Source organism: Panthera pardus, unplaced genomic scaffold (genome assembly GCF_024362965.1).
Source record: "Panthera pardus isolate Hobbes unplaced genomic scaffold, ASM2436296v1 HiC_scaffold_11, whole genome shotgun sequence".
Classification (NCBI taxonomy): Eukaryota; Metazoa; Chordata; class Mammalia; order Carnivora; family Felidae; genus Panthera; species Panthera pardus.
Window position 1 is genome coordinate 29,373,268 of NW_026526666.1, and position 14,821 is coordinate 29,388,088.

Sequence of the window (14,821 nt, forward strand, 5' to 3'; positions counted from 1 at the left end):
AGGAGTTCAGTATTTGCACTGTTAGAGTTAACCAGGAAGATTTCACACCACCTCTTTTTTTTTTTTTTTAATTGTTTTAATGTTTATTTATTTTTGAGAGAGAGAGAGAGACAGAGCATGAACAGGAGAGGAGCAGAGAGAGAGAGAGAGAGACAGACAGACAGACAGACAGAATCCGAAGCAGCCTCCAGGCTCTAGGTGTTACCACAGAGCCTGACGCAGGGCTCAAACCCACAAACCACAAGATCATGACCTGAGCTGAAGTTGGATGCTTAACCAGCTGAGCCACCCATACGCCCCTCACATCACCTCTTATATTATCTTTTAAATTGAACACACCTCAGTGAAATGCTGTGCGCTTCCATATCTCATGAAAATTGGGTTTTTTTAGGTCATTATCTAAATGTATCTATAAATGTATGAAACTATTTTGTATACATAATGGTAATTATTATGTATAGCATATATCTGTGGAATAACTATGAAAATATTAGGTAGTGGTGGGAATAATGAAATAATAACAGCTAACATTATTGCAGATTTATTTTGTGCCAAACTCAGGTTATAAGTGTTATAGTAATTGACTCTTCAAAGCAGTCCGATGAGACAAGACTGCTGATATCCCCATTTTAGGGATGAGGAAATTAAGGTACAAACTTGTCTACAATCACATAGTTAGTAACTAATGGAGCTCAGAGTAGGGTTCATACTCAGGTTGTCTGGCTCTAGAGCCCATAATGTTATCTACTAGATGCTACTATCATATATCCTCAAAGGGTCACTTAAAGGGGAAGAAAATGTAACCCTCTCACCAGTGCAAATATCCAGGTTCATGGATTAGATTCTAGAAAAAGATAAATATCTCTATGGCCCCAGAACACCTGCTGGTCTTACAAGAACATCATCCTCTGATGAGCTAGTTTTGGTGCTAAACTGCAAGCTGGTGTTCTGCTTCACTGTGGGAGGATTGAGAAGCTTACAGGGTGGAAATGGGGTACTTCGACACATTGAAAGTGACTTCAGAGCACATATTTCTATTTCAGAAAGACAAAGAACTCTCACCTTTGTCCTCATTCTGGGATGGAGCCCACTGGCTCTAGATGTTTTCCTGGATCTCTCCTCCTTTTTGATTCCTTATTCTGAGAGGTCTTCTCTTTTTTGGGGGTATACCTTTTTTCTCCACTGGGGAAAATATACTGCTTTCTACGTGCTGTTCCTAATTATAGATCTCTTCTTATCCAAGATCATTTTTTTCTTCGTGCGTTTCTGCCTGCATAGTCCACATGCGCAGTTGGTCAGTGACCCTCTGCTGTGCCCTGGATTTTAGGGGCCCTGCTTAACTGCAGTTTGTTCTTTTTCAAACGTGTGCCTGCTCTGCTGACCTACGGCTTTGCTGCCATATACTCATCAGTGGCCAGTCTTCCTCCTGTATCCTACCCTGGGCCTTTTGGTTTTTCTCCCCAGTCCACTTAATGATGGCTTACTTGAAATGCTTTTTTTTTCTTACTTTCACATTTATATCTTTTCATATATTGACTATATTTTCATCCTCTTTTTATTTTTTTTTTATTTTTTTTATTTTTTTAATTTTTTTTTTCAACGTTTTTTATTTATTTTTGGGACAGAGAGAGACAGAGCATGAACGGGGGAGGGTCAGAGAGAGAGGGAGACACAGAATCGGAAACAGGCTCCAGGCTCCGAGCCATCAGCCCAGAGCCTGACGCGGGGCTCGAACTCACGGACCGCGAGATCGTGACCTGGCTGAAGTCGGACGCTTAACCGACTGCGCCACCCAGGCGCCCCTTTCATCCTCTTTTTAAAAAAAATTTTTTAAGTTTATGAAAGAGAGAGAGAGAGAGATGGAAGGAGAGAGAGAGAGAGAGAGAGCACAAGTGGGGGAAGGGCAGAGAGAATCTGAAGCAGCTCCAGGCTCTGGGCTGTCAGCACAGAGCCCGATGCGGGGCTCAAATTCATAAACCCTGAGATCATGACCTGAGCTGAAGTTGGATGCTCAACTGACTGAGCCACCCAGGCACCCCTTCTTCTTCTTCTTTTTTTTTTTTTTTTTAATTTGAGTTAGTTAACATACAGTGTAGTCTTGGCTTCAGAAGTAGAACCCAGTGATCCATCTCTTACATGTGACACCCAGTGCTCATCCTAACAAGTGCCCTCCTTATGCCCACCACCCATTTAACCCATCCCTCTACCTACCTCCCCTCCAGCAGCCCTCAGTTTGTTCTCTGTATTTAAGAGTCTCTTATGGTTTGTCTCCCTCTCTGCTTTTACCTTATTTTCCCCTTCCCCTGTGTTCATCTGTTAAGTTTCTCAAATTCCTCATATGAGTGAAATCATATGATCTCTTTCTCTGACAGACTTACTTTGCTTAGCATAATACACTCTGGTTCCGTCCACATTGTTGCAAATGGCAAGATTTCATTCTTTTTCTCTGAGTAGTATTCCATTGAGTGTGTGTATGTGTGTGTGTGCGTGTGTGTGTGTATGCAAGGTACCACATCTTCTTTATCCATTCATAAGTCTGTGACATTTGGACTTTTGCATAATTTGGCTATTGTTGATAGCACTGCTTAAACATGGGGTACATGTGCCCCTTCGACTCAGCAAATGACAGCTTTTCTGTTCATTTTTCTTGGGGGCATTAAAAAGAACTGTTTATAACCTCCAAAATTTACATCTAGAATAGAACTACTAATTATAGCTGGCATTTATTGAGTAGCTGAGAACTGTTGTTTGTGTGTAATTGTGACTTTACACGTGCTCACAATAACTGTTTCTGGTAGGTATTGGTGCTCTTATTCTGTGTGGGAGGAAACTGAGACTCAGAGTTCACAGGGCACAAGTCACAGAGCACGCAATTTCCTGAGGCTCATCTGCTCATCTCCCTCCAAGGCCTGTAGTCCTTCTACCACTCATTTCCAGGCCATTTTAGAGTAAAAGACTTACTGACCATAGTTTTTCCTCCAAAACAACTTTTTGGGATACCTTAGACTTTCTGCTACTATGTACTTTCTTTGAGATTAGAGAAAAGATTTGCATTTCTTCTGTCTACATTTTTGCATTGTGGGTTCTGACTTTATGTTAAAGGCCACTTTTTAGTAATAGGATATATGTAATTTTCCATCTTTCCAAGATATCTTATTTTTTAGAAATATTGCCAAAACAATGATATGTGAATATTTATAGACTACCAAACACTATTTCCTAGAAAGATTTCTGACTAGGTGATTTTCCAAGGCCACATCTTGGGTTTGGTTGAATTGACCCTGTGGCTACCATGAAGTACTTTAGAGAAAAATGGACTTGAGGTCAGAAGGCCTGGGTTTTAAGCCCTGGTTTTATCCAGCACTTGCAAAGTGGGGTTTTGAATGAGTCATCCATCCTGGATGCTGTTTCTCCTCCATTTATAAAATGGAGATGAAAATATTTATCCCACAAGATTGTTCAGAGGGATTGAGCTTTAAGGCCCAACAAAGTGACATGATCACAATCATCTTCACTGTTGAGTGTCTTGTAGTTAACCACGTAGGGATATTTCAAAATAGTGCTGTGCCCTCTGCGATGTCAGGGATTTCCCCTGGGTTCCCAGAATGGAAAGTGCGTTTATATCTCCACGCCTTTTGAAAGGATTCTGGGGGCTATTGGCTTATGATTAAGGACTAACTTTATTTCTAAAGTGTTTAAGTTTATTTTGACCCTAAGTTTAGTAAAGGAATAAGGCATGAGGGGAAAGGCAGTTCACACAGTTTCCATGTGTCACCAAATGGAGAATCCACTCTGGTCCGAGGATTTTAGCTGAGTTCAGGATAGTTGAGGTTTGAATTCTGTTTACACTTGGCCAAACACCACTTCCTGTTTCTAAAGAAAAGAACCTTAACAAGGTTTGGACGTAGCCCATACAAATGTTTTGTAAGAGGGAAGTATAATGAGTTGGAAACGTTTCCAGATTAGATTTCCCTTAAAATACCCTTGGGCTTAAAGAGCGAAGGGAGAGTACTTGGCAAGGCCTATTTTGGACCTGTGAGCAGCTAGGACACTTTGCCAGGCTCGTGATCGCCACCAGATTGCACGGTTCCTGACACCAAACTGGGCCAGCTCTGCCTGCTCACCAGGAAGCAGGACTTTAGATGAATCTGTAGCTTTATTGCAATGTTTTAGGGTCATTCTGACTTGCTGCAGTTTAGAAGTTCGGTCCTCTCTGCCTAGGTTAAATAGATTTTGCCCCTGTACCTTATTTTTGAGCAATTTCAAAAAATAGCTTGCGCTACAGGTGGTATACTATTAAGACATGATACAGTATTATGACATCAGGAATTTTGCCTGTTGGTGTTTGTTTATTTTGGAAAATCCATTTTAGGTGCGTGCTGTGCTTTTATTTTTATTTCCCAGAGGACTTAGGGGAGGTTGACAAGATTTATTCATCTTGTGTTGGAATCTTCCAGACTGACATTGGAACCAAATAATTCACCATAATCATCCATATCAAGTTTAAATGGGAGACATCTTTTTTCAATAAGTATATATTACTTTTGTAATTAGAAAGAAGACTGTATAAGTACGCTATGAAAATAAAGCAGGGTCCCTCATCCGAAGCACTGTGTTGATATGTTACCTTTGTGTGATAGAGTAAAAGAGAGGTGCCAACTTGCTTCTGATTGGTCTTTGTATTCTTTTGTAGGTGTCTGTTACTAAGGCTGACCAAGAGTTGGGCTTTGCCATCCAAACGTGCTTTATCTCTCCATATTCAAACCCGGATAGGATGTCTGATTACACTATCATTGAAAACATTTGTCCTAAAGATGAATCTGTGAAATTCTACAATCCAAAGAGGGTGCACTTTCCTATTCCCCAAGCTGAGATGGATAAGAAGCGATTCAGCTTTGTGTTTAAGTCCATTTTCAACACCTCACTGCTCTTTCTACAGTGTGAGCTCACGCTGTGTACCAAGAAGGAAAAGGACCCCCAGAAGTTACCTAAGGTGAGTAGGCCTTCATCCATCTGTATGCTATTTCGACATTTTTAGGTGAGGCAGTGACCTACCGGAGAAGTTTAATCACGAGTTATTGCAGGTTGAGGTTTTTGGTTTGGGAACTGCCCAATTGAAGTAATAAAATCTGTGTTAGCAGGGAACCGTGAGTTTTATGGAGTCTTAGAGAATAAATCCTGACAGTATGACTTTTTTTTTCCATGCATGCTACTTAATAGTATCTTACAAATGATAAATCAAGACTGTTTTCCATTGAGGGAGAGGTCTGGCTTTATCTTTGCTATTCAGATAGCGTGCAGTGCCAAAAGTACAGAGCCGAAAGGACAAGTTCAGTGTGAGGATTAGTTTTTCCAGGTCCCGCTGAGACTTGTATTGCAATTGTTTTTTGACCTTCTCTGTGTGAATTATAAGGTTGACTTGTCTCAAGAGGACCTCTAAGGGAAACTAACAAATATTTTAATTTTTCTCAGCTTCATACTGGTTCATCATGTTTACCTTATGTCACTCCCCATATTGAACCAGTACATTCTGTTGCCACAACAGACATCAGAACACTTTGACCTTGTTGGAATGGCTGCGTAGGGGGGATCTGCAAGGTTAATTACAAACCCTCATTAGTTGGGCCTTGTGCAAGAAGGGTGTCTCTGCCACAGTTTTGTTTCTGTGATCTTCCATAGTTATGTATAATTCCTTACATGCATTTCATCTGTAGAAATCTCACACAGTGTCAGCTGACTTATAAAACTTTTGTAGTCACATATAAATCAATGTCTAAAACTAATAATTGATTGGTATCATTAATAGTGTAAGTGTGGAATTCTCTCTTAATACATAGGTTGTAAGAGGTAGATATAGAGGGAGGAGGAACAATTAAATCATTATTACTGGATAAATTACCACTGACCTGAATGCTTTACACTGTTATATTCCCTTGGGCAGGCATTTCTCCGATAACATCAGAGAACATTTTATTTTTTATTTAAATTTTTTTTTTCAACGTTTTTTTATTTATTTTTGGGACAGAGAGAGACAGAGCATGAACGGGGGAGGGTCAGAGAGAGAGGGAGACACAGAATCGGAAACAGGCTCCAGGCTCCGAGCCATCAGCCCAGAGCCTGACGCGGGGCTTGAACTCACGGACCACGAGATCGTGACCTGGCTGAAGTCAGACGCTTAACCGACTGCGCCACCCAGGCGCCCCGAGAACATTTTATAATACATATGAAAATGTAGCAAATCTGGTCATGATCATTTGGGAGCATGAATACATAAGATGATTTAGACTATGTTCTTTAGGTTGCTTTTGGAAACATTGATGCCTTAGCCTTGTGGGCATTCACCTCCCAGTGGCCATTTGTGGACTTGTGGTAGAGAGGCATGGGAAAACTTAATGCTTGGCTGTGACACACAGCTGGTCCCTGCAGCTGGTGGAAGACTTGTAGGAGTTTGGGATCTAGGAGGGGAGGCCTGGCAGTTACTAGGCGTCTTTACTGAAGGCTTTGGTTATTACCTCTCGCTGAGCCTGGCCTGGATAGTCCATAGCGTATCATTCTGTGAAAATTAATCCCAGTACTTCATTGCAGAGAATTCTAAGGAGAGTTCTAAGGCCCAGCAGATGACATGGGATATGACCCTAAACCTAAAGTCTCTATTCACGCCCAAGGCAAGAGAAAGTAGAAAGAGCATAAGGACTGAGCAGGAAGGCCCACTGCTTACTAACAAGATTTTAAGCAAGTCCCCTGAGCTCTCAGAATCTGCATGGCCTCATCTATAATTGAAATAATAGTAGGGGCGCCTGGGTGGCCCAGTTGGTTGAGCGTCTGACTTTGGCTAAGGTCATGATCTCACGGTTTGTGAGTTCGAGCCCTGCGTCGGCCTGTGTGCTGACAGATCAGAGCCTGCAGCCTGCTTAGGATTCTGTGTCTCCCCCTCTCTCTACCCTTCCCTGGCTCACGCTCTGTGTCTCTCTGTCTCTCAATAATAAATAAATGTTAAAGGGAAAAAAATGAAAAAAAAAAAAAAAAAAAAGAAATAATAGTAGCTGGCTTCCCTTAGGAACAGAGGAGCAAATGAGACAGTAACAACAGTCCAGCATTTATAGTGCAGTGGCTTCGGATGAACTGTTACCACTCTCCTCATGTTTACTGCTTGTAGGTAATATTTCCACAGTTCTAGCGACTTCTCAGTGCCTTCTATGATGATAGAGAGAGCCAAAGAATCTTCCTAGGAGGAGTACTCAAAGATCATTGGGTCCATCCCTGCCCTTAGCTGATGAAACTAAGGCCGGAGTTAAGTGTCTTGCCCAGGGTTGAGCTGTGAGTTGGACGTAGAATCGTAGACTCTTACTTATCTGAAGAAATAACAGCAAAGTAAGAAGGCTTTTCCTAACATGCAGATCTTTTCAACAATGAGGCCTTTCCACAGAAAAATCTGTTGTTTCCCTTTATAAGGAGGCTATTGTAAAGGCTTCCTCTGGGTTTTGGGGGAAGGGAAGGAGTTATTTTCTTATAATATGCTGTTCAGAGCAGCAATGACAACAGAGCCAAAAGCCTTTGCTCTTTTGTGATTGGAAGAGCTGGAAGTTCATTAGCTTTTAGGGATGGCTTGCTATAGACTTCTTAAAGGGTTGATACACTTCTTACAACAAAAACAAGTAGATGCCATGTACATCAGAGTTTTACGTATTGATAAGCATAGACAAGGAACTGAAGATGTTTTAAAGAAAAAGGTACTAGAGTGTGATTACACTTTTTAAAAACAGATATACCGGGCTTGGGCATGCTAATCCTAAATTTAGGGCCTTAAAATGACTGGAAACAGCTAATCTTATGGTCCCCACACCTGGCTACAACTCCCCAGGACTCCAGTGTGGAACACTATAGCAGGTGACCCTGGTCACCTATACCATTTTGAACGAGCCTATACCAGGATTTTAAAAAATCAAACAAATTTGACAACATTATTATCTTTTTGGACAACAGATGTAAAATCTGTCACTTTCATAATGCCGTGCATGAAGTTTCCCACAATCACAAATCACCAATATGAACCATTTATGTGAAGCCAGCTTGGTGAAGGGCCAATATTCGTCATATAGTTTTTTTTTTTATTATTTTTCAGACTAAATAACACTAAAACCTCTAGTTGTTTTGTGGGAAGATGGGGGGAAAAGGCAATGTTTATAAGCCATCCAGTGATATTTGAATCTTCAAGTGCAGCTGAGAATATCCTGGGTCTGCCACTATATCTCCCAGATTATTTATGGTTCTTTGGAAAACGCCCAAATCTCCTGTTTTTCTCTGGTAAACAGCTGTGAGCTGTCTGATAAGGGGCACTGGCCAACTGTGCAGGCTGAGCTGGTGCAGGCTCTTCGGGATGACCCCTGACCCTGCTTTGCTGTCTCTGCCTCTCTGCAGTGTGTGCCTCCAGATGAAGCCTGCACCTCGCTGGACGCCTCAATGATCTGGGCCATGATGCAGACTAAGAAGACCTTTACCAAGCCCCTTGCTGTGATCCACCAGCAAGAAGAAGTTAAAGGTGCGTTTTGGAAGGCTCGCTCAGAGCCTGGGGGTTTCCCATTTTAAGAAGTTCCAGTACTAGACCCCTAGGATGAGCCTGGGTAGCTCAGTTGGCTGAGCATCCAACTTTAGCTCAGGTCATGATCTCACAGTTCACGAGTTTGAGCCCCACATCGGGCTCTGTGCTGACAGCTCAGAGCCCACTTTGGATTCTCTGCCCCTCTCCTGCTCATGCTCTTTCTCTGAAAAATAAATAAACATTAAAAAAAAAAGCTCCAATACTAAAAAAAATACAAAAGAAACAGCAACAGCTCCAATACTGTAAATCAAAGTACATTTGTATTCAAAAGATAAATTAAGGGCCAATTAGTAACTTTAGAAGGAGTTTTGCCAAAAGAGCCTTTTATTTAGTTAGGTCCACTCTGACATGTGGCTGAGTTATTAGTGATATGTTTGCCAATGATTTCCTCTTTAATATTATATCAGAGTCAAAGTTGTCCCTATCCCAATGTCACTCTCCCTTGCCATTCAAATATGCTCCCTTGAGTATGCAAGAAAGGCTCCAAGTTCCTCCTGGCATGCCCGGATTGAGCAGCCCACAGCCCATCTTTCTGTGGTCTACTACCAGTGATTCTGCCGAGTACAAGCAGTCCCAGGGCTGTATCAGGATCACAGATGCCTTTGGGAAGAGTGTTAGGTATATGAACACCATTCATCTTAGGTCAGAGCAGAAAGAAGGTTAAGAACCACTGTCCAAATGCATTTTTATAATTCAGGTTTCAGAATGTTACCCAGGCACATTTGTTGCTTGAAGCCAAGGGTGCCTCTTCTTGCACACCCAGGAGCATCAGCAGTCTGCATCTTCTTGTGGGAGAAAAGGAAGGACGTGCCCTAAGAGGTGTGGCCTCAGGTAGACAGGCAAGGCAAAGCCAAACATGGTGTAGGCCAAGTCAGCCAGACCAGCAGAGAAACCGAGCTGGGCTCCATGGAGGTGTTAGGAATGGACATGAGGTCCTGTGGACTGTGGAGAGCATCTGATGGGGACGGGCATCACAGCCGAGGGGCATGGACAAACAAGAACACATCAGGCAGCTGGCAACATCTGAGGAGGTGGAGCCAAATACACATGGGCAATTTGGGCAGCTACATTTGTCACTGTCTAGAAACAACCTATGACTATCTGGAAACATTGTCTAGGGGTGCCAAACGAAGAGAAGTCTGAGAGTGAAAGTGGATTCCTAGCTTCTGGGGTTAGCTATTTCAGGGCTAGGTCTCCATGCCACCTTCCACCACCAAGGGACAGAGAGGAGCTTGGCACTGGAGCCTTGATAGAAGCCAGCAAGCATACTGTCTCCTCTTGGTGAGCATTTGCTAGGAGGCCTGCCAGGTGGAGCTGACACCTGATGTAGGCTTGGGGGCAGCGCTGGGATGGCATTTCTGATGTAAGCACTGTTGGATTTAGCAAGACAAGGCAGTGGGGGCTAAGAGGATAGGCGCACAGGACCTAATAGAATAGAGGCATGTGGATGTGTCTACTTTCTTCTTTGGTTGAGTGACCTCTGTGAAAAGAGCCATTCTTACTGACATATCTGTATGTCATTTGCCCTCTTCCTACTGCTCACTTTGGAAAGGCAGGAGATACAGTGAGGAGGGCACTGGCTTAGAGTCAGGAGCCTGGGGCACAACTTAACTTTACCTGCTGTACTGTTTGAAGAAGCAAACTAGGTTTTAATTCATTGCCCAGCCATTCTGAAGGTGGTGCAAAATGGACATACTAGATGTTTATTGGTTCCTTATTAACACTTTTTGTTGTTGTTTTACTCTCACTGATTGGTTTTCAACAATTTGAAACTGTGTAATAGCCACAGTCTTTCTGTAAATGGATTGCCCAAATAGTTCCCTGTTTTGGGGGACCAGGGGAAAGAAATAAGTTAATTATGTTGCGAAGTATATCACAGTTGGGCAACATCTGGCTCATTTTGTACTTTTGTGAGTGGTTTAACAATAACAGCAGCCACTTGTGTTCCATTTGTTACTCTTACCTTTTTTGAGAGAGGTAGTTCCGCTCATAATTGAAGGCAGCCGCTTGCTTTTTTCTATGCCAAAGAATAATTAGGCATTAATACACAGCGGTATAACTTCCAGTAATTCATTCATGCTTCTTTTAAGTTTGGTGGTATTTTTCTAAGTAATTCCTCTTGCAAATTAGGTAATTGCTTTTGTTTAAACTTAGTGTAATTATCCTGAAAGTTCGGTGGTGTTGTTTTTTTACATGAAAGTTCAAGAGGAAAATTTTACCAAATATCAAAGCAGTTTCATGAGATTTGCTGATTGAGACTAGATTTTAGTGGAGAAGCTTGTGGTGAAGAAAGTTGATTGCTTAGGGTTGTTAAACAAATGCAGGTTAGACTATCAGCCAGCTTCCCTTGGGCTGTGTACAAATAGGCTTTGCACTGAATGGCAGTTCTGGCAGTTTTCAGCTCTCTGAGTGACTCCTCCCACCCTTCATGTTTATTTTCTTTTGATTCTGAAATCATTTCTTCATGATGCAGGCCATTGGAGTCTGTGTTTTCCCTCTGCCTCTCAGTAAATTGGAATAATCAGTTGAAATGGGGATGTGACCATTTGCCTAATAGCACTAGGTTATTTGAATAATAACTGGGTCATCATGAACAGTCTTTCTGCCAGCTTTGTGTGTTACTTTTGTAAGCCACAGAACCTATAGTATCTCCAGGAGTATCTCTTACTGGAACGAATTTGGGGGTAAAAATTACCCAACCAATGAGATGTTTGACTGCCTTTTTAGGCACACAGGTGCTCTTTGAAGGCCATGCTGAAGTTCCAGGTCTCCCTGGTCATTGGTGCATCTTATTTCTCCACACTGGATTTTCTGGGGCAGCAGCAGATAAAGGCTCAGGTTATCAGCTTCTCAGCCAAGCAGAGAGCTGGTCTGTACTCCCAGTGCTAATGGCCTGGTCACATTTCAGGTGGTGTTTCTTCCTCCTATGGACACAGAGAACAGGCCGCCAAGACTAAATAATTCTGGGTCCCTCCTCTGGGCCACTGTTTTTTTTTTTGTTTTTGTTTTTCAATTTATTTATTTATTTTGAGAGAGAGAGAGAGAGAGAGAGAGCACCTGAGTGTGCACATGCATGAGGGAGGGGCAGAGGGAGAGGGAGAGAGAGAAAATCCCAAGCAGACTCTGCACTGTCAGCACAAGAGCCCTACTTGGGCTCGAACTCACAAATCGTGAGATCATGACCTGAGCCAAAGTCCAGAGTTGGACGCTTAACCCACTGAGCCACCTAGGTGCCCCTGGGCTGCTATTTTTAATGGAATATGCCTGAGCTTCCACAGCACATAATCACCACCTTAGTCCCTTGGGAGCTAGCTTTGGGTTAGCATTATTTTGCTGCTAAAACTTTCAAGAGATGATTGTGCTGGTGGTGATGATAGTCATGGAGATGATAATGATTATCTAACATTTACGGGGCATTTGCTTACTACAGGGCTCTGTGCTGAATGCTTCATGTGGGTAATCGTATTTAATCATCATAGCCCCTCTGGGAGGCAAGTATAGAGCAATACTGGATAACCTGACATAAATAAATGGTGGGTCCGAGATTCAAATCCAGGCACTTTGATTCCAGGGCTTGTGTTCTGTAAACCCTATGCCTTATCCTAGGTAGAGGTTGATTCTAGGTTTTAATAAAACTACAAGCAACATAGGTATCTATCTTCTCACACCCTTTTCACACCCCTTCTCCTATTCATGCCATTTCACACTGGCATTCAAGTTCATACTCAAATACTCTAATGATTGTGAACTGAAAAGATGAAGAATTTTAGGAAAAAAATCTGTTCCCCAAAGGGTAAGATGTTGGGACACATGTAAGCCGTTTAAGAGAGTATTAAAATTGAGAAGTTCTGTGACTCTGAATTGTAACTCACAAAAAAGCCCAGAAAACATGAATAGTCGATGCATATTATGGTTTATGGCAAAACAATTAAAATAGTTGAGGTAGTGCCATCCTACCATATTTTCTGAAATATTTTGAAGTATAGGCACGTTAGTGCTGTTTGCTTTGGATGCTGTGACCCTTTTGTGGCATTTGAGAACACACTAGGGCTTGCACAATAAAAATGGCTCTACCACAGCAGTGATGATTCTTTTGAAAATGGTGAAAGGGAAGATAATCATTTGTCTGAAATTTAGGGCACATATAAAAAAAATGAGTGAGAAAGAACAATAAACATCACCCCCAAGTTTGCCATGATTTATATACAATATGTAATTTTTAGCAAGTTAAATGTTCAAAATACTGAATTTCCACTACATAACTTTTTAAAAATAAGTGTGCTCAGGACAGCACCTGGCATATCATGGGCACTTGGTAAATGTTAATTTCCTTTCCTTCCTCTTAACCTCTCAGCCAAACTGGGTTTTTGTGGGGAGTAGGGGTGGAAGGGGAATGAAAGGGAAAGCTGTAAACGTCAATTGGAAGTTAATCCAAGAGAGGCGTTACTTTTTGGAACATACTTGATTTTTCCAGAACAAAAATACTCTAAAGCACCCAGCTGGGTTTTGTCCTCAGGCTGAAGTAGAGATGAGGGGAAGCTGAGTAGAAAGATGGTAGAAATGCTTAACTGACAGACCAAGACATTCAGTCTTTATCCAGTAAGGGACAGAGGTATCTAGGGACTTTTTACTTTGGAAAATTTTAAATATATACGAGAGTAGGATAGGATAGGATAGGATAGGATAGGATAGGATAGAATAGAATAGAATAGAATAGAATAGAATAGAATAGAATAGAATAGAATAGAATAGGAGAATGAACTACTATGTATCTATCCTCCGTGTAGTTTCAGCAGCTACCAATTTACGGCCAAACTTGTTTTACCACTTTCTGTCCCTGGATTGTTTTGAAGGAAATCCAGACATTTCATCTCATCCATAAATATTCCAGCATGCACCTCTAAAAGTTAAGAACCATCGAAAAGATTGGGGTATCTGGCTGGCTCAGTTGGTGGAGCATGTCACTCTTGACCTCACTGTTGTGGGTTTGAGCCCCACAATGGATGTGGAGATTACTTAAAAATAATAACATCTTTAAAAAAAAAAAAAAGACCTTGGGTAGGGAACCAATGATCAAATCATTTAGGAAGACTACTCTGAAAGCAGCATGAAGGTTGTTTTGGGGAGATATACACAGTATAAGATATACATGATAATTACAGTTATTCAAACAATGTTTATTGGTACCCACTATATGCTCGGCACATAGTAAACCCGTCTGTAAGGCCTTGTGTAGTGCAGAGGTTTACACCTTGACTCTGTTGATGTTTTGAGCTGGGCAACTCTTGGGGTAGAGGGCTGTCCTATGTATTGTAGGATTTTGAGCAGCATCCTTAGTCTCTGTCCACTAGATGCCCATAGTAAACCCCTCTACTACCCATTGTAACAACCCAAAATGTCTCCAGATATTTCCACATGTCCCAGTGGGATGCAGGGGGCAAAAATCACCCCAGGTAAGAACCAGTGATCAAGTGGAAGGGTGCGGATAAGTGACAGGGTAATTGGAATGAATGCCATAAATATTGAAAGAACCAGCAAAGGGGTTCATTTACAGTGAAGTTAGTAAAAACTGCACGTTAAATGGGGTCTGCACAGAGGCCTCCTGAGTCCCCAGCTTCTTCATCTTCCTATCTTTCCCTCTTTGCCAAACACCAATAGATGTGGGTACCAAGTAGACACCTTGTTCCCCTGTGGGCCTGCTCGATCCTACCATATTTAGGAGAACTGAATTGAAAGCTGGAAGCTCAAAGCTGTGGTCAGTTACTCATGCATAACCCCAGAAATATCCCGTTTATGAAAACCATGCCCAACAAACTGAAATTTGGTTCTAGAGGCAGACCAAAATTTGCTCAAGAGTATATGAAAAGATTTCATTCAGAATGTTGATTATAGTTTGTTCTTTCTGCAAATGAATCTCTATTGTTAAAATTCTCTTTGCAGCAATAGCAAGGATTCCTTTCTTACCATCTTACCCTTAAACCAAAAGTAAATATCGCCGTGTTCCCGTTTTCCTTTCGGCATGCCAGCTCGATTATAGGGTTCCGGCGGAGATCAGGCTCCTTTAGTCATACACAGGGGTTATTGGGGACTTTTGGAGCCAAAAGGAGGATAAAATCCTGTAACCTCAGTGCTGCAGCTTGTACTTGTTATTGTTTATGGAGGAACTTCACCCCGGGGGAAATAAGCACCAAATGTTTCTGTTTAGCTGCGAGAAGGCCCCTA

At 41.9% G+C, this 14,821-nt stretch overlaps 1 protein-coding gene across 3 annotated transcripts in view; it reads left to right on the plus strand.

Annotated features, from left to right (window-relative positions):
- Positions 1-14,821, plus strand: part of TGFBR3 (transforming growth factor beta receptor 3) — a 207,702-nt gene that overhangs the window by 171,498 nt on the left and 21,383 nt on the right. For all 3 annotated transcript variants that reach the window (XM_053892606.1, XM_053892601.1, XM_053892608.1), the window contains 2 exons: positions 4,694-4,993; positions 8,419-8,539. In XM_053892606.1, coding sequence (XP_053748581.1) covers positions 4,694-4,993; positions 8,419-8,539 — 421 coding nt within the window. The remainder of the gene's footprint in view (positions 1-4,693; positions 4,994-8,418; positions 8,540-14,821) is intronic.